Source organism: Macaca fascicularis, chromosome 10 (assembly GCF_037993035.2).
Source record: "Macaca fascicularis isolate 582-1 chromosome 10, T2T-MFA8v1.1".
Lineage (NCBI taxonomy): Eukaryota > Metazoa > Chordata > Mammalia > Primates > Cercopithecidae > Macaca > Macaca fascicularis.
The window spans coordinates 1091695-1118897 of record NC_088384.1 but is presented as its reverse complement, the minus strand read 5'-3'; the positions used below and the strand labels follow the sequence as shown (position 1 = coordinate 1118897).

The 27203-nt window shown below is 61.5% G+C and overlaps 1 protein-coding gene across 11 annotated transcripts; it reads right to left on the bottom strand.

Annotated features, from left to right (window-relative positions):
- Positions 1 to 476: 476 nt before the first annotated feature.
- On the bottom strand, positions 477 to 27203 carry SBF1 (SET binding factor 1). Of its 11 annotated transcripts, none has more exons than XM_005566890.5 (42): positions 26966 to 27203; positions 20405 to 20490; positions 19801 to 19938; positions 19548 to 19709; positions 19354 to 19464; positions 18994 to 19017; positions 18628 to 18733; positions 18374 to 18506; positions 18175 to 18283; positions 17988 to 18101; positions 17790 to 17867; positions 17222 to 17335; positions 17008 to 17136; positions 16826 to 16924; positions 16216 to 16420; positions 16008 to 16120; positions 14706 to 14855; positions 14302 to 14370; positions 14062 to 14220; positions 13714 to 13982; positions 13468 to 13640; positions 13317 to 13390; positions 13044 to 13239; positions 12682 to 12809; positions 12054 to 12232; positions 11792 to 11928; positions 11471 to 11678; positions 11015 to 11211; positions 10800 to 10937; positions 8808 to 8885; positions 8270 to 8451; positions 8004 to 8183; positions 7302 to 7403; positions 7045 to 7230; positions 6837 to 6963; positions 6637 to 6767; positions 6335 to 6565; positions 2224 to 2331; positions 1914 to 2125; positions 1171 to 1258; positions 973 to 1104; positions 477 to 887 (listed from the first exon to the last, which is right to left on the bottom strand). In XM_005566890.5, exons 1-42 carry the CDS (start codon positions 27018 to 27020, stop codon positions 789 to 791), a joined length of 5709 nt encoding a protein of 1902 aa, XP_005566947.2. In that variant the 5' UTR covers positions 27021 to 27203; the 3' UTR covers positions 477 to 788. The 11 variants fall into 11 exon arrangements, with proteins under 11 accessions (XP_005566947.2, XP_073859454.1, XP_073859455.1 ...); XM_074003353.1 differs by having other exon boundaries at positions 19548 to 19706; XM_074003354.1 differs by lacking the exon at positions 8808 to 8885.

Below are 27203 nucleotides of genomic sequence, written 5' to 3'. Positions count from 1 at the left end.
GACCCGCATTCCCCTGGGCGCCTGCTGTACCCTCTCCTGGGTCTGGCCTCCATCCCTTCAGCTCAGAGGGTCTAACCAGAAGCTGCCGTCCACCTCAAGTGTCCTCTGGACTTGCAACAGCCTCCTGAGGGCAAATGACCACCCACCCTTTCACCCCCCAAGTCTCCGTGATGCCAGCTTCTGCACCCCCTGGGGAGGGATGGCAGCTTCCTCTCCAGCTGTGCCGGCCCCTAGACCAGCCCTGAGGCCTGGGGGGAATCAAGCAAGGCCCCAGTGAAGCCTCCTGCTCGATCTGCCCCCAGAGCAAAGCCACTCCCAGGGACGTGCAGGCTGAGCTGGGTGGACCCAGGCACCAGGAAAGGCTCATGAGAAAGATGCCAGCCTCCCACTAGGTGGGCCTGGATAGGGGCAGACGGGACCCTCTGGGTAGGCTGAGAACAGGCAGCTGGGACGTGGGTAAGGCAGGCACAGGAGCATGGCGTTAGTTCTCTCTTTATATAGACTCTGGTTCTAGAAACTCGCCTGCAGCCGCTGGCTGGACTATTTACAGGCCCATTGCGGGCTGTACCTTGGCCACCTCCCGGCACGGTGCTCAGCTGTGATGCCAAAATAAGTTAGGGCCGGCCGGGCGGGGCGGGGCAGGGACGGGGGCTGTACACACAAGTGCTGGGGGCTCGGGGCCTCAATACTGTCGAGGGCCGGGGCTGTAAACATGGCCGGGGCGGCCCTGCCCACCCCTAGTGGTCGGTAACGACTGGAAGCAGAGCAGCCGGGCAGGGCCGGGAGGCTCAGGCATCCGACAGGCAGCTCTGGATCCGGTCCACCCACTGCTGGGCCGAGGGCACGTCCTGGGCACAGAAGTTGTAAACGCGACGCGTTGTCTTCACCTGGGGAAGGGCAGGTTACTGACTCCGCAGCCCCCACACCCCAGAGCCCCTCCCTCCCCTCTCCCAAGCCCCGGCCAAGGCTCACGTCAAAGAAGGCCTTCTCGTCCACAGTCTTAGGGGCACCCATGGTGGGCGTGCCAGGTGCCACAGCCTCCACCTCCGCCAGGTCGATGACACCCTTGCACTCTGTGTCCACACGGTGGTCATAGTAACGCAGCTGGAGGAGGCCACAGAGTCAGCGCAGCCCCTTCCCCCGAGTCCCCCCGACCACCTGATCACTCACCTGGTGCTTGGTCTTGTCCAACACGAACCAGCGGGCCTTCCAAGGCTTCATGAAGGCCCCCTTCTTGTACAGAGTGCCCTCGTAGGACCTGCATTTGCAGCAGAACCAGAGCCAGGTTGGCTGTCATGGCCCAGCCAAGCCCAGGCCCCAGCAGTTGTCCCCACCTGCTGTCCCAGCCCAGGAGGTAAGACCAGGCTCCCTGTCCCCAGAACTGACCTACGCCCAGAGCGCTGGCCAGGGGGCCACAAAGCAGCCTCGGGGCTGCAAGCCCAGGAAGACAGCCCAGAAAGGAGACAGTGAAGGATGCCCCACCCCCTCGACTCCAGGGAGCATCCCCACAGCAGAGCCTCAGGGTCTTGGGAAAGCAGCCCCCCCACACGGCAGTCGCCCTGACGAGGAGAGGGATGCCGGGCAGGTAGATATGTGGAAGCAGCCGTGGCAGCAGCTGCCCGGGATGGATCCTGTCAGGCTCCAGACTCATGGGGGCCCCACTACCTCCCTCTTTCTGCTTCTCCCTCAGCCGTTGCAGGCTGTGGTCGGCTGCGGTCACCAGTTCCACACCCCAAACCCCTCCCGATGGTAGCGTATACTTAGGCCATCACTGTGGCCTTCCCAACAAATCCTTCTAACCTAAGAAATGACAAGCTCCTCAAAAGCACCTGCATCTCCCACCAGAGGACTGCCTGGGACCCCAGAACACCAGCTCAGAGGTTTCCGTGCAGCAGTGGGAGGGCCCCTCATACCTGTTCTCACTCTCAGCTGTCTGGAACTGGCTGTACAGGGTGCTGGTGCTGCGGCGGGCAGCCTGGCGGGAGCCGGATGCGGTTGAGCCACTACTCTGGTCGCTGTCCAGGCTGAGGCTCAGGGTGGAGCCCACGGGCCCCTCCTGCAGGTACACACCCAGCGAGCGGCGGTGGTGGGGTGCGGTGGACACCAGGAGGGAGCTAGGGGTGCCCTGGAAACAGGAGGTTGGGACTTGGGTCAGGGCTGGGCAGACGCCACTTTCTCCCAGCAACAGGCCCACCGTGGCCGCTCACACTGGCCCTCACTCACACGTCCGTCTGGCCGGCCTTCGAGGCGCTGTGCAGCCTTCACCCGGTCCCAGGTGTCCTTCCAGCGCTCAGCGGGTCGGCCCAACTCTGTCTCCAGCCTCTGCAGCTCCTGGCGGGGAGAATTAGTGAAAAGTTTGTTCAAAAGGAAATATCCAGACTACAGCATGAAAAGACAAAAGGATGGAAAATACAGGAAAGAGATACAATGGAAAGGCCTAACACGTGTGTAACTGGATCACAGGGGGAGATGGCAAAGGGAGGGAAGAAATATGCAAAGTGAATATTTGGGGACAACAGTTGAAAAATTTCCCAAACTAACCAGAGGCATCAAACAACATAAGCACCACAAACCCCAACAGGGTAAGTTAAAAACACACACCCCCTGGCCAGGCGCGGTGGCTCCCGCCTGTAATCCCAGCACTTTGGAAGGCCGAGGCAGGTGGATCATCTGAGGTCAGGAGTTCGAGACCAGCCTGGCAAACATGGCGAAACCCCGTCTCTACTAAAAATACAAAAATTAGCCGGGCATGGTGGTGGGCACCTGTAATCCCAGCTACTCGGGAGGCTGCAGTGAGCCAAGAGTGCGCCATTGCACTCCAGCCTGGTCGACAAAGCGAGACTCTGCCTCAAAAAAAAAAAAAAAAAAAGCTATGAGCCGAGTCCAAACTCTAGAGGTTAAGCAATGCTGAAAGACGCTGGACTTCCAAAAAGCCAGTGTGGCAGGACCTCACCGGAGACACAGAGACAAAACTCCAACTGAAGCCCTGGAGAGGCCACACACCTTAGGCTGCTTTATCCCTGCAGCTTCTCTAGAGGTGCTGGAGAGCTGCCCAAACAAAGCTTAGAAACAAGCTTCAAACAGATCAAGCTGACCCACAAGCTCATTACCTACCGGCAAGAATAAAACCCAAGACTCCTTAAAGAAAGACAACACAGGCAGGGCACAGTGGCTCACGCCTGTAATCCCAACAGTTTGGGAGGCTGAGGAGGGAGAATCACTTGACCCAAGGAGTGTGAGAACAGCCTGGGCAACATCAGGGCAAGACCCCATCTTTGTATATATTTTTAAGTTATAAATATGTTTCAAGATTTAAAAGAAAAGATGGACATAACGGTTTATCAGATGGGGAATCTCTATAATGAAGAGAGTTAAATTCATTAGATGGGGCCAGGTGCGGTGGCTCACACCTGTAATCCCAGCACTTTGGGAGGCCAAGGTGACAGGACTGCTTGAGCCCAGGAGTTTATGAGACCTGTCTGGGTAACATAGGGAGACCCTGTCTCTACAAAAAAAAAAAAAAAAAAAAAAAAGCCGGCATGTGGCACAGGCCTGTAGTCTCGGCAACTCGAGAGGCTGAATGAACATGAGGATTGCTTGAGCCTGGGAGGTCCAGGCTGCAGTGAGCCATGACTGTGCCACTGCACTCCAGTCTGGGCAACAGAGCAAAACCCTGTCTCAAGAAATTAAAAAAAAAAAAAAATTCATTTGATGGGCTTGAGTATATTAAAAACAAAGAAAAGAGTAGTGAACTTGAAGATAGGACCACAGAAATCATCCAAAATGAATTGCAAAGATAAAAACTGAGAAAAAAAAAGCAGAGCCTCAGCAACATACAGGACAAGAAAGTCCCGGAAAGAAAGGGAGAGATTATGCAGAAAAAGTAATTTATAGAAGCAGTGGCTTAAAATGTATTGAATTTGACGAAAATGATCATCCCACAGACCCCAAGCAGGATGAAAGCAAAAACCATGATGGTCAAATTGCTGAAGCCAAAAATGAACGCAAAATCTTAAGGCAGAGGATGAAAGGGCACCATTATACACAGTTTATAAGGATAAGAATGAACACCAACTTCTAAGCAGAAACAATACAGGCCAGAAAACAAAGTAATTTTTTTTTTCTTTTTTTTTTTGAGGCAGAGTCTCACTGTTGTCGCCCAGGCTGGAGTGCACTAGCGCGATCTTAGCTCAATGCAGCCTCCACCTCCCAGGTTGAAGCGATTCTCCTGCCTCAGCCTCCTGAGTAGCTGGGATTCCAGGCGCCACCATGCCCGGCTAATTTTTATATTTAGTAGAGATGGGGTTTCACCATATTGGCCAGGTTGGTCTCGAACTCCTGACCTCAGGTGATCCAACCTGCCTCAGCCTCCCAAAGTGCTGGAATTACAGGCGTGAGCCACCGTGCCCGGCGCAGTAATGATATCTTTTAAAGTGACATCAGTTTAGCTGCTGAATGTTAAAAAAAAAAAAAAAAAAAAAAGAAGCTGTCAACCTAGAATTGTATATCCAGAGAAAACACCCTTTGCATAATAAAGGCCCAAAGATGTTTTCAGATCAGCAAAAGCTGAGGGAACTTGTGACTGGCAGATCTGTATTACCAGAAATATTAAAAATTCTTCAGGCTGAAGAGAAATAATAACCAGACCGGATCATACTGACAGAATGAAGAATGTTAAAAACGGCAAAAATAGAAGACGCTTTCCTTCCTTCTTAACTTCCTTAAAACAAAGTTGACTGTTTAAAACAAAAACAGGCCGGGCGCGGTGGCTCAAGCCTGTAATCCCAGCACTTTGGGAGGCCGAGACGGGCGGATCACGAGGTCAGGAGATCGAGACCATCCTGGCTAACACGGTGAAACCCCGTCTCTACTAAAAAATACAAAAAACTAGCCGGGCGAGGTGGCGGGCGCCTGTAGTCCCAGCTACTCGGGAGGCTGAGGCAGGAGAATGGCGTGAACCCGGGAGGCGGAGCTTGCAGTGAGCTGAGATCCGGCCACCGCACTCCAGCCCGGGCTACAGAGCAAGACTCCGTCTCAAAAAAAAAAAAACCACCACGCTGGGTGTTTATGTCATATGTAAAAGTAAAATGTGTGACAGTGACAGGAGGACAGCAAAGGCGTGAATGGACATACACCACTGTAAGGCTCTTCTGGTGTGAACGGGGTAATGTAATTTCAAGTCAGATGATTATAGCCCTGGCAACTCCTGAAACATAACACAGAGAGATACAGCTCAACTCACAGTAGACAGAATACTAAAAACATATTTTTTAAAAAAAGAAAAGCAAGAAAGGAAAAAAAATCAAAGGGACAAAGAGAAAACAAACAGCGAGACGCCAGACTTAAAGCCAGCCACATCAATAGTAACAGTAAATTAAAATGGGCTAAAAATTCCAATTAAAAAAAACCATTAGACTGGGTAACAGGAAGACCCAACTATATCTACATCCTGTGTCCAAGAAACTCACCTTAAACATAAACACACAGACCAGTAAAAAACACAAGTATAGAAAATCACAGAGCAAGCGGATGCTGGTCACCGCAAAGCTGAGTGACTCGTCAGCACCAATCGGACCGCGCCAACCTAAGACAATGAGCTTTGCTTGAGAGAAAAAGGGACCGCTGTCTGTGTGTGGATCACCTCCGTCGCAAACCATGACTCCCGTGCTCCCCCAAACCTGGTGCCCCATGCTAAGTCACTGAAATAAATGACTCATTTCAGCCTCACCACTTCCCTGTAAGGCAGGAATCAGCATTTCCACTTTCTGCACGAGGAAACAGAAGCTCTAAGATGCTCAGATAACCTCTAAGGCCACGCAGCCAACAGTGGGGAGCTGAGTACAGGTCCCCCATGGCCTAGCTCTGAAGTCCTACACACCAACCTAGCCGCCACCCCTCAGTCTCCTTTCTCCCTCAGTCCAGGCCCACCAGGGATGGCACAGTGAGGGGTAAGAGAGGCCTAAATGTCAACCCCAAGCTTTCAGGGCAAGAACCCAGAGCTGCTCACTTTAGGGTAGGTGGGGCAGGCAGTCTGGCAGAGGGAGTAAAACACCGTCATCTCTAAGGGCTGACTCCTCAAGAGTTGCCTGAGCTGCTCAAAGCCACGTCAGGGAAAACACGCGGGCCCAGAGTGGAGGCTGTGTACTGAGACCTGGGGGTCTCAGGTCACTGTCTGGAAGCATCCACTGAGTGGGGCGGGGCCCTGGGGAGCCACAGCCACCCCCAGGGGTAACCGGACTTACGTGCGTGTACAAGTGCACACACAAGCACAACCCTGGAGTCTGAGCAAGAGGAGGGGGTGCCAGGCCAGACCCTGCTCCGGGACCACACGCACCTCCAGCAGGCGTGAGATGGCGTCAGGCTGGGCCCGCGGGCAGCTGTCGTAGCAGGGCCACACCACACGGCGCCGGCTCTGGGGAGCGCCTCCGTCAGATCGTTCTTCCTCTGGGGGCTCGGGGGGCCCCTGGGCCAGTTCCCAATCATAGGGAGGGCCCTCGGCCAGCGTCTCCTCAGTGTAGAAGTCCCACACCTTCAGGTTGGACACGTTGCTGTAGGGCCGCAGGACCTGGGGGTGGGCCTGCAGTTGAGGACCTGGGTCAGGCAGGAGCTGCCTACCCGACCCAGGCCCCAGCTTACCTCCGTGTCCTCGGGCGCATACATGTAATTGTAGAACACAGGCGTCCTCTTGCTCAGTCGGTCCACGTACTCCCACACAGACCTGCATGGCAGCTGGCCCCTGCGTTCCCCTTTCTCCTCGTACAGCAGCCCTGCACAGGCCAGCAGTGAGCCTGGGCCCTCCTGACCCGTGGCTGTCCCAGCCCCGACTCCCCACATACCCAGCTCAATGCGCTCATAGTCAGAGTCGAGCAGGAAGGTCCGGAAACGGCGGGAGACGTGGTGGTAGCCAAGGAACTTGAGGTAGAACTGGCTGAACTCAAACTCCATGGGGAACTGCAGGTGGACCTGCACGCCATGTGGGTCAGGGGCCAGGGGTCAGCAGTCAGGGTGCACAGCCCCGGCCCACCCACACAGCAGCCTGCCCACCTGATGTACGCAGTCCAGGAACTGCAGGAAGACGGGTGTGAAGCCGCTGCTCTGCCCAGCCAGGGTGTGGGCCCCACGGTGGCTGAAGCGGTGACCGAAGGACAGCCACTCCTTCTCCAGCAGCAGGCGGAAGCCCTCCAGCGTGCGGTAAAAGGGGTCTGAGAGCAGCTGCACCAAAGATACCACCTGCCAGCACCGCCGGAGGGTCAGTGAGGAGCCCGGGAGCCTGGCCCACCCCAGCCCCATGCGCCACACACCTGGGTGGTGATGTCCCAGCCGTCCTCCAGGCCCACCAGCACAGAGGAGCCTGAATCCAGGAGCTCCACCACCAGCACAGACACCTGCAGCAGCTTGTGGATCTGCAGGGACAGGCGGCCTCAGCACCTCTGGGACCCCCCGCCCTCCCGCCTCACCACTCATCAGGCTAGAGACCCGCACGTCCACAGGCACCGGGGAGGCAGGCCCTGTCCACAGCCCTCTGAGCCCTGTATGTGGGCACAGTACTGGACCGACACAGCTTGCTCTGGGCATGCCAACCACCGCCGCCTCCAGCCTGCTGGCCACAGCCCACCCCCTTCCAAGCTCTCTAGGACTGAGGGACGTCCCTGTCCCTCAAGATGCCCGGTGGCCTCATCTTCAGTGTTCACTGAGCCAGCGTCCTGTCAGTACCCACCCCCACAAGAATGCAGCAGAGGCCCAGAACCATAAATCGCATCCCCCGTGTGGTCATCGGCCCACCTGGACCCAGCAAACTGCTCCGACACACCCATGCCCAGGCCCTGGCCACTCTCACTGCCAGCTGCCTTCCGGCCCCAGAGCCGGGGTGGGAAGTGGCCGTCACTTCCTCCTTCCAGCGTTCCACACACTCAGACAAGCAAACCTAGACCCGTCCACTCGGCTGTAGCCAAGGGGTAGGCCCAGCACCAAGGTGGGCAGAGGGACAGGGGCAGTGCAGAGACCTGGATCAGCCACTCCGAGTCCTCCAGCGAGCGCAGGAAGGAGGCTGGGCTGGGCTCAGCAGCAGGGCAGCCTGGGACACACGCCTTCAGCAGCTTCTTGAAGCTGGCCTTCACCTGCCGTGCCTCAAATACCTCAATGGGCACCAGCTCCCACTGCTGCAGGGGGTCTGGCCGCACACCCTGAAAAGAACCCGGCCGAGCACCGTGAGACACGTGAGGCCCCAAGCCCCCTGCCCGGCCCCACCCCTACCCCCCAGCCCAATCACCTTAAGCTGGGCTTTGTCCCCGAGGATGTAGAGGGCTGCTCGCTGCGGCCGCAGGAAGCCCGGGTCGGGAGGGCCCCCGTTGGCCTGGGGTGGGGCCAGCGTGTCTCTGCCAGCCAGCCGGGAGCCCACCTCGGTGCCAAGGCCACTGCTGCGCCCACTGGTCCGGACACTGCCCCACTTACCTGTGGAGAAGACGCCAGGTAAGCACCCGAGGGGGGCCAGGGCACCACTTACCTGGGGCTGGCTGGGCCTGGCCTCCAGGGAGGGGGTTGAGCTCCCAGGGCAGGGGTGGTTGGCAGGACCCCGGCAGGGCCGTGCGAGAGGAGGGCTGGAACACACAGATGCTGAGACGTGGGGTGGCAGCCAGTGTTAGTTTCTAGGGCAGGACTCGCGGGTCAGGTAGGTAAGGACTGGGGCTCGGGAGACAGGTCGTTAGTGTCAGGCGTGGAGGGAGACATTAGTGCCCGCAATAACTCAGTGCACACTAGAGGCCACCAGCACCAAGTAAGGGCTGGCCTGTGCAGGCTCGGTACGGTACCTCGGGGTGCGGTCCGTCTGGAGGCCGAGGCCGCCATGGGGTTGGACAGCGTGGTGACCCTGGCTCTGGGGCTGGGAACTGGGGGCACAGCAGAGAGAAGGCTCAGGCCTAGCCCCAGGCCTGGGCGTGCCCAGCTTGGGGGGTGCCTACAGGCCGGAGGGTCCCACCAAGCCCCCAGGGAGCCTGGAGGTAGCAGCCGTCAGCCCCAAGTCCCTGATCTCAGGAGAGTGGGAAGAGCCATCCTGGTGCGGGCCTCTCTGCCAGGGCAGGGCAGTCCGCAGAGCACTCTGTGGCAGCAGAAGGGCTGTGTGGTGGGGATTCCGGGCTCTCCCCCGAACACCTCCTCTCTTCCCACTTAAATCAGCTCAGGGCAAGTCTGTCTCTGAGTCCCTCCTCCACACCCTGGCCCTTTGTCCTCCACTCAGGGGACCAGGGCTTGTGATGGGCACAGCTCAGAACTCGCAACAGACGGGCATGCAGAGGCCTCTGTTCAGGGCATAGCAACAGGAGGTGCCCAAGAGGTGTGGCCTGGAGAATAGGCGAGCGACCTGGAGGCTTCCCAAAGAGGGGAGAGGGTGGGCTCAGAGCCTGAGCCCAGTCCAAAAGGATGGAGAGCAGCTCAGTCCAGGACACAGGCAGGTCTGTGGCTGAGGCTCACAGTCTGGACGATGTGGCCTGAAGGCACAGGGGAGGCCACAAGAGGAAGTGGCAGCCCAAAGGGCTGGGAGATGCCTGGGTCCACAGTGGGTCTCTGGGCGCCTGGCCCTGCCTTAGGCTCACCAGCTTCTGTAGAGCCCGAGGGTGGGACTGAGAGAGGAAACGTCTCCTCGCCCACCAAGTCACCAGGGGCCAAGCACAATGCCGGCCCAACACACCCTGCATCCTCTGACGGTGGCCACACTGCAGGCACCCAGCTCACAGTGAGGACGCAGCACCAGCCCACTTTGGATGCCAACCAGGGCCCAGTGGGTCCTTATAAAGAGGTCAGAGCTGGGACTAGAAGCCACAACTACAGCTGAGGGAAGCTGAGCCCGAGTGTTGCTAGGCACTGAGAGGGACACTGGGAGGCAGCAGCCACGGGCACTGGGGATGGTCGGAGACGCAAAAGGGACTCCACGGGAGGCACACACATGGTGATGGAGGGGCGGGCCGGGCCGGGCCCACCCGCAAGCGCCACTCAGGGTTTCTGGCAGGGGTGGGAAGGCAGGAAGACAGGGTGAGTGTAAAACAGAACCATGTAACGTGGTATCTGGAAAAACAAAACCACTTCTGCACTAGAGAACAAGTGCTCCCGACAGTGAGTGCGGGGCATACCTGCCACCCCGTCCAGGGGCCAGTCTACCTCAGTGTGCGTACGGCACCTGTAAAGTGTGCGAGGCGGTGGGGACAGAGACAGCAGGGCCAGCTCGGGCAAGGCCCAAGGAACCAGGACACACGAGGACAGAGGCCAAGCAGCAGGCAGAGCCAGGCCAGAGGCTCCACAGACAGTCTGGATAGGGGGATGTGGGGAGGGCGGAGGCTGGGGCATGAGGAGAAACAGTGACACTGGGAGGGAACAGGACAGAGGAGCATCTGGGATGTTTCCAGGCTGTGGGAAATGATAAGACAGAGCCACGTAGAGGCAGCACCCAGAGGCCCCTGCAGGAAGCTGCAGCAGACACAGAGGTGGACAGCGGGGCAGTCAGAGCAGGCAGGATGTCAGGGAGGGCAGGACGTCAGGGCGGACGGAGGTCGGGGCGGACGGAGGTCGGGGCGGACGGAGGTCGGGGCGGACGGAGGTCGGGGCGGACGGAGGTCGGGGCACACACCTGGTCTGGGCAGGCTTCCCGCCCCTGCCCCACGGCACCCCAAGGGCATGCTCCTCATCCCATACCCAAACATCCACGATCAACGCCGTTTCTGCCCCTCCGTGGCCTGCCTGCCAAACCACAAATGCCACCACAGCCCCGCAAAGTGCCCCCGGCCCCACCGTCTGCCCACAAGCACCCTCACCGTGACTGCCCATGTGGGCTGAGGAGAAGCCGCTAAGCGTGTTGCGTCCCGACGCGTCGGCGTAGCGGGGCATGGAGCTGACCACGGCCTGCAGGTACTTCTCCTGCTCCAGGCTGCTCGAGTCCGCCTGGGACTGGCCTAGGGTAGGACGTGGAGCTGAGGCAGGGGAGGGTGGGATAGGGCAGAGCAGGCACAGGGCAGGACGCAGGAGGTACCTGGAGAAGGTGCGTTCTGGGCCTTGAAGAGGCCAACGACACCTTTGCCATGCAGGCCGCCAGAGCGCAGCAGTACGGCCTTAGACCGCCCGCTGCGCCAGCAGACCACGGGGAAGCGGTTCTGGCGGTAGCAGCGGGACACGCGCTGCAGGGCGTTGTCCTGGACGCTCTGGGGTACGATCAGCAGCCCTGGGTAGCTGTGGGGAGGCAGAGGCGTGAAGGCGGCCGGCCCCACCCACTCTGGGCTCATGCCCCAAGCAGGGCAAGAGGAGCCAGCCCGTGGCTCCCAACAGAAGGGGGCCCTCCAGCCCACGCCCCCAGCCCTGTGGCCCGTCCCTCCGCCCTCTCCCCCTCCACATTCCTTACGTGACCAGGAGCCGTGGCCCAGGCCCACAGGAGGCAGGAAAGACACTCAGTCACCTGCCGACCCCCCCGGCCAGCCCCGGCCGGCCTCACCTGCGGCAGATGGCGTACATGCGGTTGACCGGAGAGATGCGGAAGGGCTCAGACTTGGCCCGGCTCAGGCTGCTGCTCAGGGTGCCCAGGCCGAGGCGCTGGTAGTCGCGGCAGCAAGCCCTTTCCACCAGGCTGCTCATGGTCATGCGGTCGGAGGGCTTCAGGGCTGAGGACGGGGTCAGCGTGCTGGGCTCCAGCTCCTCCGACACTGTGCAGGCCAGGCACACGGGGTCATCACCCAGAGGCCACTCCACCTGTCCTGATCCTCCCTGGCGAGTGTCAGCATCCAGAGACCACCCAGGACTCCCCCCACCCTTCCACCTGAGATCTCGTCCTCCTGGTCCTCGGGGGGCGGCTGGCCCCGGTGCTCCCAGCTGGGGGGGTTGTACTTCTTACGAGTGACATGCTGCCGCCCGATGGTCTTCTTGGCGTTCTTGACCAGGTTCCGGGACAGGGTTCTGGGGCACACAGAGTCACCAAGGTGAGAGGAAGAGGGACAAAGATGGGCACGGGGCCCAGGAGGGTTGGAGCGGAAACTCATGGCTGAGGCCCAGCTGCCCCGGCCTGGGACCCAGATCCATACCTGAGGGAAGGACCCTTGTCCTTGGTGACTCGCGGGGGCCGGCCGGGTGTGTGGGCAGAGCCCAGGGTGAACGCGAAGGTGGCCCTGACGTCCGGCGGGTACCGCAGCTTATGCAGCTGCTTGCGGAAGAGCTCGGCACTGTCAGACCCCACCTCCTCATCAAAGGCCATTTTCAGCAGCTGCGTCAGAAAAAGCAACCCTTAGGAGTCTGGGTGGCCCCCAGCCCCTCCCCCAACTCTGACGCTGCCAGGTGCCAGGCTCCCCTTCCCCCCGCAGCCGTAACACAGAGAGAAGCAAGGCACAGGCAAAGGCCTGTGCCCGTGTCACAAAAAGGCAAGCATTTGTGTAAACTTGACATCTCAGTGGCTGTGAGGTAAGGCCCGGGCTTGCAAGGCACACCCAAGACATGCACTTGAGGGTCGGCGCCCCAAGGAAAGGACAAGGACCCAAAGACTGCATATCAAACAGTGGACGTCAACTCGAGCCACGGTGAGGGCCCCAGACACGCAGGCCTAACAGCAGGGCCACTGGTGGAAACTGGCTTAAAAATGGTTCATACGAGAAAGACCGGTTCGCACGAGAAAGACCAGGGTGGGGACGAGAGCCCCACCCGTGCACCACGCCCCACCTGGAATGTGCAGGAGCGCAGCTGCAGCCCGTCCTGCAGGAGCTGGTCCACAGGGGTCTGGACGCTGATGCGCTTCTCCTTGGTCAGCGCAGCCACCGGGAAGGAACGGACCACCACCTGCTCCCCAACTTAGGACAGGCCAGGCAGAGTCAGAAGCAAGGAAGATAAGGCAGGGGGGTCCCAGAATCTCAGGGTACCACAGTTATGGGGGATCCCAAGTGGGTGGGGAAGGAGCAGACAAAGGCCCATTTCCCATGGGGATCCACAACCCCCAAGAAGAGGGCGGGAGAAACAGGGAAAGTCCATTCACCCCAAAGACCTGGCGGGAGGGGGCGACAGGGCCAGGGGGTCTGCAGGCTCACCCAGGGGGTCTGTGGGCATCCCTGTGAAGATGACCCGGTACGTGGTGAGGAAGACGGCGCCCTCAGCTGGCAGCAATGCTGGTCCCCCGGCACTGCCCCCCGCACCCTCCTCACGCCCGTCCGGCAGCAGGTAGACGCGCAGGCCGTCCAGCACACACTCCTCCCCAGGCAGCAGGCGCGGCCGCAGCAGCTTGGGCTACTCGAAAACAAGAGCAGGAGCTCAGGATGCAGCCCCGGCCTTGGGCGCCCGTGGCCCTGCTGGCCCCCACAAACCTTCTGGATGGGCGGCAGCCTCCGGCTCTCCCGCTGCACGGCCTCCAGGGTCTCGATGTGCATCTGGACGATGTCTGGGGGAAGGCAGTTCTCACACTCTGCGTCCAGCCCTGCCCATCCAAGGGGGTGTCACCAGCCCAGACCCCCGTACCTGGCACCATGACATGCAGCCCCTTGAGGTGGTCGCTGGTGACCCCGCTCTCCGTGCAGACCTTGTCCACGAAGCGGTTGATGAAGCGGACCACGGCCCCAGCCACATCGCAGGTCTCTGCATCCTCAAAGCCACTCTCCGTGTCATAGCTCTCAGCCACACTGCCAGCCATGCTGGGCCAGGGAAGAGACTGTGGGCATGGGCCCCGCCCACTCCACTGGGCCCAACCCCCAGTCCCCGCCTCACCTGTTGGTGACCAGGCTGTTGCTGGCGCTCTCCAGGTCGCCCAGCCCAGCGCGCTCCCGAAGTAGGCGGCTCTTGCTGCTGTCCAGGGGCAGGAGGAGGTAGCTCATGCGGTTGGCGTAGTGGATGGCCTGGCTGAACACCGTGCTCTCCTCCTTCTGCACCAGCTCCTGCTGCTTCTCACGGCTCAGGGTTGGCCACAGGCGCCGCTGCTCAGAAGCCACATCCAGGGCAGAGCGCTCGTCCTCCTGGGAAGGTGCCTCCCCAACCTCCTGCCACAGCACCACAGGCATGAGCTGGGGCCACACTGCCCCCAGCCCCCAGTCCCCAGCCCCAGGACTCCCTGCGCACCTGGGCGGGGGCCAGGTCCTCGGTGGGCTCCAGGTAGAGGGCCCGGATGTGAGTCTGCACATCCCCATAGAACATGGCCTCCCAGAACTGTGGCGTGCTCCACACCACGTGCTCCTGCACACAGCTGTACGCGAACTGCGTCACCCCCGGGCTCAGCTTCTGCAGAAGCCAGGGGAGAAGGTCAGCGGGATGCAGCCAGGAAGGGGCTGGGAAGGAGACCTCAGCCATGCCACCACTCACCCGGCAGAAGGCTGTGACCAGAGGCAGCAGAGCAGCTGCGATGCCATGCTCATCCAGAGAAGTGCAGTCCTGCAGGCAAAGCGAGAGCCTGTGAGGACATCTCCCCTCCCAGGCAGCATTCACCTCCCACCATGCCCCCACCACCCCCGTAGCCACCGCGGACCAGCACCTGACACCGTGGCTCCAGCTCCCCAGGGCTGCCTCAGAGGCTCTACATCAGGAAACCCCAGGCCCCAGCACCTGCCCCCAAAAACGGTTCTCTCCACTGTGTTCCCTGCAGACCCAGGACCCCTGCCCACTGGCACAGGAGTCTCTTGCACCCTCTCTACTCTCACCCGCAGACCAGGGTCTCCCCGCCTGTTCCCGCTCATGCGCCCCTGGCAGGATGGGAGACCTGGCCTCACCTGCAGGCAGCAGTTCATCATACGGACGACAAAGTCAAACTGCTGGTGGTCCAGGACCGCACGGTTCTGCTGCACATGCAGGTGCAGCTCCTGGGCGAGGCAGCGGCGGGCAGCTCGCCCCTTCAGGGCCCTCAACACAGCTGGGAGCAGCTGCAGGTGGGGAAAGGAGACACGGGCTGAGGGCACAGAAAAGACCCACTGGGGGCCCAGGCAGGGAGGGCAGCAGGAGTCCAGGAGACCCAAATGCCTTTCAGGTGGGATGTCCCAGACTCTGGGGCTTTGCTGACCAATAAAGACTAAAACCTCCAGTGGGCCCAGCAGCTCCACAAGTACAAGTTCACCAGGCCAGACACGAGGACACAGACGCTGCACCTGTGAGCCGGCAGGGAGGTGCGCTCCAGAGAGAGGCCTTGTGGCCCAGGCCCCCCAGCTCACAGGCTCAGAGCTGCCTGGCTGGCCAGGGCTCAGTGACTCGCCTGGCACAGAAAGGCTTGGAGTTTGTATTCTATTGCTACATCGTTCATCACAAAACTGGCCGCCCCAAAGGGACACCACACAGCCAATGAAAAACAAGAGACAGGCCGGGCGCGGTGGCTCAAGCCTGTAATCCCAGCACTTTGGGAGGCCGAGACGGGCGGATCACGAGGTCAGGAGATCGAGACCATCCTGGCTAACACGGTGAAACCCCGTCTCTACTAAAAAAATACAAAAAACTAGCCGGGCGAGGCGGCGGGCGCCTGTAGTCCCAGCTACTTGGGAGGCTGAGACAGGAGAATGGCGTAAACCCGAGAGGCGGAGCTTGCAGTGAGTTGAGATCCAGCCACTGCACTCCAGCCTGGGTGAAAGAGCGAGACTCCATCTCCAAAAAAAAAAAAAAAAAAAAAAGAAAAACAAGAGACTCCAACTGGCCATGATGAAAGACCCCAGAGGTGTGAAGTGAGCATCACAGAGGGTAAAACAGCAGGGAGCAACCTCTGTTTCCATAAAGCACGAGGAGCAGGTCGTGTACGGCCCAATTTAAGGGGAAGGATACAGAGGAAACATAATAGTGAAACCTTCTGATTTCTAAAAATGGAAGTAAATCTCCCTGGCTGGGCCTCCCACGCAGGCCTGACCCACCACTCACTGCGGTCGAGAGGAGAGCCGGCGCCCACCTGCCCTCAGGCCGGCCCAGCCACCCCCAGCTGTCTGTTAGACAGAGGAGGCCCCGGGGCAGGGTCAGCACCCACGAGGGCGAAGCGTGCCCTAGGTCTCCTCTGAAACCCGCTGCCCTGGCCCGGCTGGAGCCTGCACAGCCCTCACCTTCTTGGCCTCAAGCATTTTCCCCTCAAACACATAGGAGATGCAGTTGCGCACGACCTCCAGACGCCGGGCGCTGTTGACATGCAGCCCGCTGCACCGCTCCAGTATGGCAGCTGTGGGGAGAGAACACGCACACTCGGACCCCTGACCCCATGCCCGTCCTGGGCCACGCCCGGGACCTGCCTCCCCGTCCCTCCTCATTACGCACTCATGGGGGGCCCTGAGGGCACAGTGGTCCTCCTCTCGGCCTTCACAGCTGGGGGTGCACCCTGCATCTTGGCCGCAGCCTGGTCCACGATCCACTGCACGGTGCCCTCATCCAGCCGGGGGAAGGGCTGGGGCACCCGTCGCAGGTGGCTGCTCTCGCCGGGCCTCTGTACCTTGTGCATCGCCACGGCTGGGTACGGGTTCTCCTGCGGGGAGATGGGAAGTGTGGAGCAGGGGCCGAGGGAGCGAGGTGGTGCGACGCCTCCCATCCTGCCACCCTCGGAGCAGGGCCGAGGGACCGAGGTGGTGCGACGCCTCCCATCCTGCCACCCTCGGAGCAGGGGCCGAGGGAGCGAGGTGGTGCGATGCCCTCCCATCCTGCCACCCTCGGAGCAGGGCCGAGGGAGCGAGGTGGTGCGATGCCCTCCCATCCTGCCACCCTCGGAGCAGGGGCCGAGGGAGCGAGGTGGTGCGATGCCCTCCCATCCTGCCACCCTCGGAGCAGGGGCCGAGGGAGCGAGGTGGTGCGATGCCCTCCCATCCTGCCACCCTCGGAGCAGGGGCCGAGGGAGCGAGGTGGTGCGACGCCTCCCATCCTTCCACCCTCGTACGTTCTTGTAGAGCTGCTCTGCCAGTTCCTGGACGTGACGCAGGACACGCTGGGGGTGGTTCTCATCTGCCCGCATCCGTGCCACCTCGTGGGCCACCAGCTAGCGGGGTGGGCAGGAGGTTAGGTAAGCCATGGTCAGGCAGAGCCAGGGCAGGGGGCTGGGCGGGCAGGGTGGGGGTGCACCTCATCGAACAGGTCTGTGGGGCGGTACGGGACCCCACGCTCTGACACGAAGCCAGCAAAGGCCATGCCCTCCAGCACTTTCATCAGGAAATCATCCTCCACCAGCCCACGCTGGCCCAGGAAGGCTGCCTGGGGGACACAAGCAGGTCGGTCCCTCAGGGGTCTCCACCAGGCACTTATCTCCCACTCCACCCCCAGCCGCCAGGTGCCCCACCTTATGGAAGCGGATGACAGGCTCCGGGTGGACGCGCACGACGTGCAGGCACCAGCGATAGCCCTGCAGCAGCTGAGCGAAGAGCCGCAGAAAGACAGCTCGCAGCTCCTTGTCCTGGGAGGAAAGCTGACTGCAGGCGAAAGCCAGCCCTGCCGACCCCCACGCCAGGTCCCTCAGGGGCTCCTCCACCCCCCCACCCCAAGCTGGGAAGGGGCCTCCCCAGGGTGCCTTGCTCCCGTTCTTCTGCCCCTCCCACCATTCTGCACACAGGGCCACCAGCAACTCTGAAACTGTCTGGATGAGGCACTCCTGCTCAGCACCCTCAAGGGCTCCTGTGACCAGAGGCTGAGTTCCAGCCCCTTGCTGGGCCCCTGCCGCCTCACCCGCACCGCTCACGACCACCACACCTAACTGCTGGCAGCTGCTTTGCTCCCAGGCTCCTTCCTGCTTATGCTACAGGAGCCGGGGCCAGCCTGGGGGTGATGCCTTGTGTGTCAGTGGCAGCAGACCTGAGCGGGGCAGCCTGAGTGCCCCGGGGTCCCCATGCAGGAGCAGCAATGACACCCACCTGCATCTTCAGGGAGGAGGTGGACGTCGTGGGTGGAGGGAAGGCGAGGTCAGCCAACTCCAGTTCCGGGTCCAGGACCTGCCAGCACAGAACGGAGCAGGCGGCTGCACGCTGGCCCCAGCTCTAGGCTCCCCGTGCTGCCAGGCGGCCACATCCCAAAGGCCCCCAAGGCTCCCGCTTGCCCGTGGTGTCCCTCACCATGCTCAGCACACTGTGTGTCTGACTCTGCAGCGGCTCTGGCAAGGGTGGAATGTGCACACACTCAGGGATGGCCACCGTTCCTCCATCCAGATCAGCAACGATCACGTCGAGCTGCGGGCCGAGGGAGCCGGCAGTCAGGGACCCGCAGGCTTAGGCCGAGGTGGACACAAAGCACAACCCTTACCAGTTCCTGGGTCTCTGCCTGGAAGGCCGCGTTGACCCCGATGATGAAGGGCGTGGGTGTGCTGAGGACCTCCAGCAGCTGAGCCGGCAGGATGGGCACATAGGTGAAGCTGTGCAGGCCCCAAAGGACGCAGTGAGCCAGGGGATGTGGCTGGGCAAAGGGGCCAGGAGGAGGGGCTGGGAGGGCCGGGCGGGGTCACCTGTATCTGAGAGGAAACAGCAGTGCCAGGAGGCCCCTACAGGCATCGGCGAGCCGCTGGTAGCTCCGGGACAGGAAGAGAACCTTGTGCTCCGTCAGGGCGGCACAGAACAAAGACAGCACGTTGGTGATGCCTAAAAGAAGAGGAGAAGCTTGGAGAGGACCCTGGGCCCCTACCCAGGCAGAGCGAGAACCCACATCCCTGACTACCAGCCCCCGAGGGGAAGCCATGCAGGGTGGGACAGACAGGCTCACCCAGCTGGCGGAAAAGCAGGGCCACGCTGCAGCGGCTGACGGGCAGCGAGTCAGCCAGTGGAGTTTGGATGACCTGCCGGTCACCAGCCCCCAAAGAGATCGTCCTCTGCAAAAAAAGAATGATCGGGACTCAGTAGCTTGACCAGATCTAAGTCAGCCCAGAGCACCGTGGCCCCAGGCACACCCTGGTGGACAGACAGACCCGAGGTGGGACTGGCTGGGATGGGCAACATGGCAAGAGGGAAATGCCATGCCCTGCCTCTGTTGTCCCAAGCAGCTGCAGAGAAAACTCAGGACAGGAGTGGCTGCTTTTGACTGGGGGTAGGGCTGGGGCCTAGGTGGGCAGAAGAAACAAAGAATCCATACCGCTCCTTCCTCAACAGAGTCCAGCTGCACAGGACAGACGGGCAGAAAGACACGGTTAGACGCCCCAACACACCCAGGCACAGGGCAGGAAGCAGACAAACAAGCTGACACCAACATCCAGAGACAGGCACACACCACTGAAGGAGCGGACAGAGAGGCTGAAGGACACAGGCCCAAAGCACAGGTGCAAAGGCCAGGTGAGCAGGCCAGGACTGTCGGGGGCAACGGTGGCACAAGGACACAGGAGGGAGCATCCAAGGCCTCCAGCTGTGTGTGGCTCTGGCTGGGCTCCAAATACCTACAAGGGCCCCAGCAGGAGGGCCTGTGGCTGTGCAGACACCAGTTGCCCCCAAAACCCACCTGTGAGCCCCCAGCCAGGGGCACAGTGCACGTCAGCAGGTTCCCAATCACGTTTTCCAGGCACACATTCAGGCCCTCCACGTGGATGGCATAGATGAGGCCGAGGCTGTTCTGCAATGACCAGAGCGGGGAGTGGCGGGACAGCCGATGGAAGCACCCTCGTCCTGCCTCGCCACCCCGGCTGCCCGCCTCACCCTGAACACCTCCGCGTGGTCAAGTCGAGACACCAGCACCAGCGTCTTCGGTGCAAACAGCTGGGCAGATGGGGCAGGCGCTGTGGGAGACAGGTGGGTCTGGCCTCCCTCATCCTCCTCTTCTTCCCTCTCTGGGGCATCCTCCTCACGCGTCGTTTCCTGCTAGGGGTCGGGGGAGATGGGGGCAGGGGGAGTTGGCCATGGCCCAAGGATGCAGCTTTGTTCATGCCATACCCAGAGGCCCCAAGCTGACCTGTGAAGGCTCCACTGGCTCCCAGAAGGTCAAGCAGGCGCAGTAGTGGCGCTCGGAGTTGATGTCAGTGAGGACAGCAACAAAGAAGGTCGGTGGATTCCTCTCGGGACACAGCTGCCACCCGCTAGGCTGGCAAAACTGCAGGGAGGGCTCAGCAGTCAGCTCCTCCCCCTACACCTGGGGCAAGAACCAGCCCACCTGCCCCAGCGTCTGCACTGCCAGGCCTGGAGGCTCCAACACACACAGGCAGCTCCTTGCTTGGAGACCCTGGGGACACGTGGCCTCCTGGGCGTCAGTGTCTCCGACTGAAAGGAGTAACAGCCTCTGACCTCCCCACCTGGGGCAAGGACCAGAAGATGGGAACAGTCCCCACCATCATGTTTGAGTGACAACATGACACAGTGACATGAGCACCGAGCAGTTTGCCGGCCAAGCCGGCCACACCCCCCAACAGCGGCTCTGCTGTCTGGTCCCTCACTCAGCGGTAAGCCGGGCACTGCAGAGGCCCCTCAGTCAGGGACGAGGGCAGGGCTGTGCCCACCTGCCCTCCCCACCTGCCACCCCCTCCACCTGCCAGCACCGTCTCAGCACGCCCCCCACTTACCAGCTCGATGCCCTGGGGGAATGGGTTGTCTTCCCAGTCCTTCTCCGGAAAGCGCTGCAGAATCTGGCCCTGGCCTTCCCCACTCCCTGAGGACAAGAACAGGTGGTCAGAGCACCCGACCCGCCCCCCATCCACCAGGAGGCTTGAGGATCCCAGTGTGGAAACATTCCCACCCACCAGGCCCTCATCTGGCACCAGATCAGCCTCAGTTCCCTAAAAATAGTTCTGTATGCAGAGTCTGCTGGGCAGCCGCAGACCCCAAGGCTACCCGAGAGTAGAGAAGCCCCTGCCACTACCATCCCCATTCCCCGATCCCATCCCAGAGACCTCCTTCAGCCTGACCAGCCCAGCTTCACACAGCACAGCAGCCCTCCATCGAAGGTCAACAGTTCAGGACTGTTCCACAGCCCCCACAGCATCTGCCACCACAGCCAGGCCCCCACTTAGGCTCTCAGCCCCCCAGCAGTGGGCATCCCCCAGAGCTCCCTGTCACCCACCAGCCCTGGGCCCAGCCAGGCATGTGGAGGACTCACGTCTGTTGTCTGTGTGGGATTCAAGAAGCCTCAGCCCCACCAGGCTAGGGGACATCCCCGCGCCCACAGCCCCAGACTCCTCCCCGTCCCAGCTGCCTCAGAGACAGGACCCAGTACAGGTCCCAGAAGGTGGAGTTTGGCAGCTGCCTGGTAGAACACCATCCCCACAGCCAGCAGGACCCAGAGGGGCAGCAGCCAGACGGGAAGGATGGAGACTTGGTCCAGGACGACCACTGAAGGATACCCAGACAGCCTCCTGAGCACTGGGATCCAGCAGCTCTCAGAGGAGAGTGGGACGGTGGTCGCATCCAGGCCTGCTCCCTGTCTCCAAATCTCCCTGCACAAAGGCCATAGGATGGGTGCTGAGCACAGCCTAAGCTCCCCTGGGCCAGGAGGAGGCTTTCAGGCAGGGGAAGCCAAGAGGCCTACATCTCCCCAAGAGATCCCTCCTCTCCTTCTACTCTGTTCCCCCAACAACCACACCCGGGCACCCTTTCCAGGCCCAGTCCACACTGCTGGGCTACTCTGTTCCCCCGACAACCACACCCGGGCACCCTTTCCAGGCCCAGTCCACACTGCTGGGCTACTCTGTTCCCCCGACAACCACACCCGGGCACTCTTTCCAGGCCCAGTCCACACTGCTGGGCTACAGGTGCCTGCCTGTGGCTCACCCCTAGAGAGCCAAACTAGGAGGCCTGGTGGTCAGGACCACAGCGGGATACTCAGGGTGTGGCTCCCGCTGCAGGACGGCTCCACAGGCCTCCCAGGGCTTGTGGAGGACGGAGCAGGTGCAGCAAGAAAGACGAAAGCCTCCCTGCCTCCTCCACACAACCCACAGGTCCCCAGGGCCTGTGCCCATCCTCCGCTTGGACAGGCCTCAACACCGCCACCCACCTGGCGGAGGCAGCAGAGCCAGACGGGCAAGGGGGGGTCCTACACAACACAGATCGCCTCGTGTACCCCCACCCCGATCCCCAGGAAGCTGCAGCCCCACATCCAGCGTGCCTGGTCCTCCTGGGAACAGATGAGCAACCCTGGCAGCCCAATGGCACACACTCCACAGGTCCCCCACAGGCAGGGAGACCACCCGCCCTCCAGGGTTACAGAGGCAGAGCCAAGGAAGTCGGCAGTGGGCAGGTTGCTGCTAAGTGGGAGATGGTGGGGCGGTGAGGGGCCAATTCTGACTCACAAAACCTCAGCTTCCTGCTCCCCTCCCCCTCCCACCACTGACACCCTGCAGAGGACAGGCGGCAGACTGATGGGGACCCAGGTGTCTGCGGGTGCCACACCTACCTCCACACCCCCAAGCACAGCTCACTCAGGCACAGGCCCTGAGCTGCGGCTCCTCCCCCACTCCACCCACTCCCCCAAAGGCCTCCTTGTGCTCGGCCCCAAACCACCATCTGGGCCCAGCCCTGGCTGGCACCCAGGACTCACCCAGTTCTTGCCACGAGGCAGCAGGCGGAGGAAGGAAGAGGGGTTTATGAACAGGGACAGCAGTCCCTGCACTGCAGCCTCCCCCAGGCCAGGCAGGAAAGGCAGTCTTCCCCAGGAGGATGGGCAAAGTGGCAGGTCACTGTCTACCTTGACCCTCTCCACCCCATTTGTCTTGTGAAGCACCAACTCACTCAGCCTTAAGTCCTCTGCAGGGCTCTACCCTCCAAAGAGCCAGCCCTGAGCTCCACTCTCCTTGGGCTGGCCCAGCAGGCCAAGCAGGCATCTCTCCCTGAGCTCCTCTGTGCCATGACGGCCCCAGACTGGCCCTTCAGGTCTCAGAGCAGCCTTCAGGTCTCAGCCCACAGAGCACCCCGTCCCCTGGGACGCTCTGCCCCAGCCTGGGGCCTACAGGGATCATAGGACCGACCTCCCTCCACCACACCCCAGTGACTGCTAGTGCACCTGTTAGCTTGGCTGGGACGGACCACAGACTAATTAAGGCTTGTAGAACACATACAGTCGGCTACACGACCATCCTCCCCACACCCAACGCACTCACACCCCACAAACAAACAGGTTCCTCAATCAGAAGTACAGGGCACCTTCCGGAGCCCCAGGGAATGACAGAACACAGCTGGCCCCTGGAAAAGCAGGCCATGGAGGGCCCTGCAGCCCTGGGCTGTGAGCAGCTCTCCTCCTCCCCGTTCTGAGGTCCCAGCCTGCACCTCAGCTCTGTGCTGCCTGGGGCCAGGCCACATCTTGGCCTCCAGGGGGATGGGGGGGTTTGCCATGTCTCTCCGGGGTCCCCACCCACCCCACCTGAGCCCTATTGCCACAGGAGTGACCTCCAGCAGCTGAGCTCCTTGCCCACCAGAGTGCTGCCTTTACCTCAGATCAGAGAGCAAGGAGGGTATCCTCCCCGCTTCTCCCCTCAGCAACAGGACGAATCCAAACAGTGTGCCGTGTGGCACAGGGCACCAAGGTTTTCTTGCCCCTCCACCTTTGAACATGGGGCCGAGGGGGCCACCCAAGGACATTAGGGCTCCTGTCCTGAAAGCTCCTCAAAAAGCGCTTCCTCCTGCACCAGTGTCCCCGCAGCCAGCCCCACACAGACTGCAGGCCTGAAAGGCGGGCGGGCAGGCAGGCGAACACAGACCTCGCGTTCTGTCATCTGCTGGCAGCACCCCATCACCAGTGCCAGGCTCTGATGCCTGGAGGGCTGGCCCAGGCCAGCGTGTGCTGTAGGGAGGCAAAGAACGATGGCAGCCTCTCCTGTTCCCCCACCACACTCCCCACCGTGCACGAAGACCAGCCCTGGCCAGCTCTGCTGCTCTGGGGGGAACCCAGCTATAGGAAAAGAGAAGAAAAGAAGGAAGGACAGCACCTTCCTGCGACACCACCCACCGAACCCCAACATGCACATGGCTCCCTCAGCCACAGCGGCAGGCCATGTGCAGGGCCCCTGCAGCTTCCTCAGCCATCCCCCCAACCTCCCCTGCCCATCAGACCAGAGCAGCTCTGACCCAAGGCCTTGGACCCCTTCCGGCTCCCAGGGTGGAGGCTGGGAGGCAGCTGAGGCCGTCCCAAACAGCCCCGGCCCGCTCCAGAGGGCGGGAAGGAACGTGGGTGGGGACAGTAGATGGGGCTCAAGAATGCAGCCAGCTCATCACAGTCAGGATGAGGCGAGGCCATGGAGTAAAAGGTCTTTTTCTCAGATGCAAGGGGTCCAGCCCCTCCTCCCAGGCAGATGCACACTTGGCTGCTGGAGCTGGAAGGCCGCTGGCCAGGTCAGGGCCAGATCAAATGTGTCTCCTGCTCCCAAAGACACCTCAGCACTGGCCATGCTGTGATCAAGGCCCTTCTGGGCGAAGAGCCGGGCAGAGGTCTGTCTAGTCCTGATGCTGGCCCCAGGGCACAGAAGGTGATCCCTGACTCACCAGGTGAGGGGCCTGCAGATGGGCCGGCGCCGGCCACCATCACTCTCCGAGGTGAAAGAGTCACGGCCAGCACAGGCATTTACCTTCTCAGGGCCCCTCCCCACCTTTCCTGAGAGGTTTCCAGCTGGTGACCACTAGCAACTGGGATGCTGCCTCAGGCAGGACTCGTGCACCCTCAGCACCCTGGTCCTGCACCCAGCAGCTCCAGACAGGATGTCCAGATCCAGGCAAGACAAGCTATCCGCCCTCCTAATCCCCAACCCAAGAGACCCTGCATCCGGCCCTGAAGTCATACTCAGCCTGACAGAACAGAGGGGGTCCTCTACCCACTTAGAAGTGTCTGTTGTATCTGTGCCTAGAAAATCCACACACCTGCTGCTCAGTCACTAAAGATACTCATCATTTCCAGGGCCCTCCTGTGTGCCACCGCTTCACACGTGTGCATTCACTGCATCCTCACGGCAGCCTGGGAGGTTAGCATGACTCACTCCATCCCCAGATGAGGAAACTGAGGCACAGAGAGCCAAACGACTGGCTCCAAGTCACAAGGCTCTCAAGGGGCAAAGCAGAGATAAGTGATCCCCACGCCATGCTCCTCTGCCTCTTCCGCCCCCGACCTGCCCTGGTACCTGGTTCTATCCTCAGTCCATGACCAGAGTCCCAGTCTATAGGCTTGTTCCCCTCAAGGATAAACAAGTCCTTCAAAGGCGCTGCGAGGCCAGCAAGCAGCTGACCAGCTCAACCCCAGAAGGTAGTGGGCACAGGGCTCCACGGTCCCCCAACCCTACTACAGTGGACCACTTATCACTCCTCCCTGCCACTTAGGGGAAGGGCGAGGGGGGCACTTCAGGCTCTAGCCTTCTACCCTGTCCTGCGCAAAGGACACACACACACACAGGTGCCTGCACTACATGTGGCTCCAGCAATGAGCACACACATGTCACGGCCAGCTTGTCGTGGAGCCCACTCTGCCTCTTCTCTGTGCCCACCTTCAACTCCTCACCCCACGGCCACCAAGCCTCCCACCTGGCCTTTGCCTGCAGTCTCTGCCAACCGAAACCCTCTCCACACTGCCCTTAGGATCATCAGAGTCATCATCAGCTGTTCCTGCAGCCCCTGTTCCGACCCCCAGCCCAAGGCCCCTCACGCCAGGGCAGCCCTCAGCCAGCCTTGCTTCCCTCAGGCACCCTCTGCCCCAGGTGGTACGGCCTCCTCTTTGCCCCTCACAGGTGCCTCAGCACAGACAGCTCCCTCTGTGGGTCAAGGCAACACTGACAGCCAGCCTGCACCCGGGGGATGAGGACTGTGTGCTCCTAGCAAGCGAGAACTCCCTCTCTAAAGAAAAAGGCAGATGCTCACGACTGACGGTGCCGTCAGACACACACTTGGATAGGACGGTGCCATAAGACACACATTTGGATAGACGGTAACAGGGAAGAGCGTGTGCTGCGTAAGAGGCTACTAGGAGGGGCTGAAGATGAAGAAGACGCTAAAGAGGCTTCAGGAAGTGTGTGGGGGGTCCAGCAGAAGAAACACAAAGAAGAGAGAAGTCCAGGTCCTGGGTGGGGACAGCGACAGCTGGACTGACAAAAAAAACACGGTAACTGGGAAGGTAACCTCAACCCCACCTCAACATCCAGCCCCTGCCTGACCACACAGCCATCCTCACTTACTGCCCGTCTGCAGCTAGGATTTGACTGCCTGGGTGCCAGTCCCAGCCCCTCTGAGCCGGCCCAGGCCAGGCAGTCAACTTATCCCCGCCTGACTTCTCTACAGATGGGGGCAACAGCAGGGCAACCCCGGTGGGCTGCTGGGAGGAAGAGGTGAGATCATGCACACAAAGGGCTGTGCGGGGCCTGGCACACCGAGCACGCTCGCCAGCGCTGCTGTCTCCAGGCTGCTGCTGATGTCATCGTCAGGCTCCGTTTTCTCCTACCCCCTGGGCTGAAGGGCTCTCAGACACGGGCGCTGACCCCAGACACAGACCTCCTGGGCATAGGCACCCATTGCCACGCTGATCCCCCACCCAGGGCTTGGCGTGCAGGGCCTGGCCCGTCAGGCGAGTCGCCAGGAATACTCCTCTCTACTCTCGACGCTTCCTCCTGAAATCCTCCCAGTTTCAAGTCAAACACCGCTTCTCCATGCACCAACCCGAACTCCACCCCCTCTATGCACCCCGCCAAGACCGCCAGGGGCTTCAGACGCAGCACCAAGGTCAGGGGCGGGCTGGTGAGCCGCGGGTCCGCGCCCCTGGAGCCACTAGAGCCACAGCCGCCGGCAGCCGGCCAAGGGGAGAGCCCGTCCCACCCCACAGAGGCTGGGCAGGCCGGGCCCAGGCTTCCCTCCCGGCCGCCACCAGGCCCGCGCGGCCACGCCGCCCCCAGCGGACGCCCATTCTCCCCACGGGCTGTCAGGCCGCCCCGACCTTCAGCCCCCACCCGGGCCCCGGTCCCCGTCCCCGGCCCCGGCCCTCAGCCCTCAGCCCTCGGCCCCCCGACCCCGGCCCTCAGCGCCCAGCCCCCGGTCCTCAGCCCTCAGTGCCCGGCCCTCAGTTCTCGGCCCCCCGACCTGGTCCCCAGCCCCCAGCCCTCGACCCCCGACCCCCGACCCTCAAACCCAGCCCCCGACCCTCAGCGCTTGGCCTCGGCACTCACCGCGCGGGTGCGGCCCGAACGCCACCAGCACGAAGTAGTCCGCGAGCCGCGCCATGGCGAGGGACGCGGGGCGGCCCGAGGGGCGCGGGCGGGCTCCGCGGCTCGGGGACTCGAGGATGGCGCGCTCATGGCCCGGCCCCGGCGCTGGACCGCGCACCCCGGACACCCGGGGTTCGCTCTGCGGCGGCGGCGGCGGCCCGGGCTCCCGCCGCCATCTTCCCAGCCAGCCGGCCCGCCC